Source organism: Thermobia domestica, chromosome 9 (genome assembly GCF_964235325.1).
Source record: "Thermobia domestica chromosome 9, izTheDome1.hap1.1, whole genome shotgun sequence".
Classification (NCBI taxonomy): Eukaryota; Metazoa; Arthropoda; class Insecta; order Zygentoma; family Lepismatidae; genus Thermobia; species Thermobia domestica.
Genome location: NC_137462.1, coordinates 86564995 through 86567711, shown reverse-complemented (window position 1 = coordinate 86567711; position 2717 = coordinate 86564995). Strand labels below are relative to the sequence as shown.

General features: G+C 38.9%; 1 protein-coding gene across 1 annotated transcript; it reads right to left on the bottom strand.

The window, feature by feature from the left end:
- LOC145660923 (zinc finger MYM-type protein 1-like) lies at positions 1-1326 on the bottom strand. The gene has a single exon (XM_081726359.1). It carries the CDS (start codon positions 1324-1326, stop codon positions 1-3), a length of 1326 nt encoding a protein of 441 aa, XP_081582485.1.
- Between the last annotated feature and the right edge of the window lie 1391 nt (positions 1327-2717).

Sequence of the window (2717 nt, the reverse complement as noted above, 5' to 3'; positions counted from 1 at the left end):
TCAGGTAGTTCTTGTAAAGTACTTCTCATGAAAACGGGTAGGATCCAGCCATGCAATGTCCTTCATGAGACTGTCATTGCAGATAAACCGAGAATATAATTGCTCAATTGCAGTATCGAAAATAACATTGAAAACGTTTATCTGAAACACTTTTGATGGAGAATCTAAAATTCTTGCCTCATCATGGGAAAGCTCGTCTGCTTGAAGAGTTGTTACTGGTATTCTCTTTGCAAGGAGAGCAGTTTCAACTGCAACATCGTATCCTGCATCCTTCAATTGCCTTTTCAAGTCCTTTGCAAACTCCATAGCTTTAGTTTCAATAGAACAAAACACGTTCCGTTTTTGCTTTAAGTCTGATTGTAACGTACAAATCATTTTTGTAGCCGTTAGATAATCCAAACCAGATTTTTGCAAATACTGTGAAGTAGGTGTACATAGGTGAAAAAGTTGGCTGAAAACAAAAGCCACAAGAATGTTTTCAAATTTACACCAGTTCTGAACCAAACGCTTGGCTTTAAATGTGACTTCTGCTTGAAAATCACTCATATTTGCAATAGTGAATAGACATTGAAGCAGCGTCATGAATCTCTTCCGATCTTGCAAAGGTGTCGAAAAATCATCAAAGATACACTTTAGAGCTCGATCTTTACTCCACCACCTTGTCAGATTTATGTTTTGTAATCGGCAAAGTAGCTGTCTACCACTTGAGTTTTCTTCATTGTACTTAATCCACACTTGCATTTTTTTATATGAATCGCAGATGAAAGTAACTGTCATTTGAAGTAACCCAAGAAAGTCTTTTGAGACTTTGCAACATTCTGTTGCACTTATCATTACCAAATTTAGAACATGCGCGAGACAATGCACATACTGAACATTCGGATTAAGTATTTTGAGCTGTGCTTGGACATCGTTATACTGGCCACTCATGTTAGCTGCACCATCAAAAGAACAGCCTACAATATGTGACGTTGACAGTTTCGGCTTACTAAGTTCATCCTCAATCTGTTTGTAAAGACCCAGTCCAGTAGCTTTGTCGACAGGAATTAGTTTCAGAAGTTTCACTCTTACTTCACCATGGAGCACATACCGAACACACAATGCTAACTGTTCAATAACATTAATGTCCTGGGTACAGTCAACTTCAACACTAAATGCACCAGCCTGCTTTATTTCGTTAACACTATTAGTTTGAATCTGAAGAACAAGATTGGTTACTAACTTCTCGAAAAATATCTTCGACAAAAAAGTTACTAGTGAGCCTCTTCCTTGTGAACTTCCTTCACCACACTTGTCTTGGCGCAATCTTCTGTTTTGACTCTTCATAATCGCCTCTGAAACATGGTTCTTTAAAATATCATCATACTTGCATATAACAGCCTGAAATCTACTGTGTTTCTTATATTTAAAAAAAGTAATAGTTAACGTGCTCGTTTTTAACAGCTGCTGTATCACAAACCCCGCAATGTTTTAGGGCCTGATTGTCTCATAGACGGAACCTTTTCAAGTCGATAAACGTGAAGAAGAATAAGATCTATTCATGAAAGTTTAACTTTACGTTTTTTTATGGAAAACACAAGTTTGCGGGAGTTACCCTGCCATATTTTTGATGCTGGTAGGTTTAATTGAGCACATCTATTTAAAATTGGTAAAGGGGGCCCACCCTGCATTTGCAGGGTAGCAGGGTGGGCCAGTCCGCCCCTGCTCCTCGGTCACCAGACTTGTCCACGTGTGACTTTGACTTATGGGGACTGTTAAAGGGAAGAGTATACGAAACAAATCCACACACAATTGAAGAACTCAAGACCAGGATCCAGGATGTCACCAATAGCATTACAACACAAGAACTGACAAGGGTATATATTAATCTCCTCAATCGTGCTCACATGTGTGTTGAAGTAGGCGGAGGACACTTTCAGCACCTGCTGTGAAGGTGAGTACTCATATTCAATACATTGCATTTCATTTATGTGTTGTAGTTAATCATATTCAATACATTACATTTCATTTTATGTGTTCACTTTACGGGCCGGTTTTACGTGCCGCACCCTGTACTTAAATGCATTATAGAAGTTTCCCCTCTAGCTACGTGTTTCACAACAGACTACCCTATTAAATGTTTAAATTTCTATGTAAACATTTATTGAGGAGACAGTTCTATAATGCATTTTAAGTAGTGACACTTTGAGACGAAACTATATTCTCACGAGACACGTCGCGATTTTAAACTGTCTCGTATCATATCGTAGCAACACTAGTGATGCCACGAGATAAGATATTTCTCGTGTATCGTTTCGATAACGAGCGTAGACTTCGTAACAAGACAGACAAAATGTTCAATACGAGACGCCATTTGCACGACACCAGACGAGAAAGGCTACATCGTCTCGTCTCGTGTCGTGGCAACACTATTAAATTAGGTAAATTTGCCTTAGGAAAAGTACGCGTATCAGTACCATCGAAATCATTTAATTAAATGAACAGGTTGTGAATTCCTGACGCATATCACATTTCGAACTCTGAATGTAGTTACTCACTAACAATCAAACCGGTAGCTAGATATTACAGCGCCCGGGGCGAAATAGAATTCAGCGCCCCCTACATTCACCTTACCAGGCTATTCTTATATATATATATATGGGGTGTTTCAAAACAACACCGACAACGTTTGGGAGGTGATTCCTGACACCAAGATAAGACAAATGTATAGACCAACC

What these genes read in the sequence shown, in the direction of transcription:
- LOC145660923 (XM_081726359.1), bottom strand. Translation starts at nt 1,326, where the DNA reads ATGAAGAGTCAAAACAGAAGATTGCGCCAAGACAAGTGTGGTGAAGGA.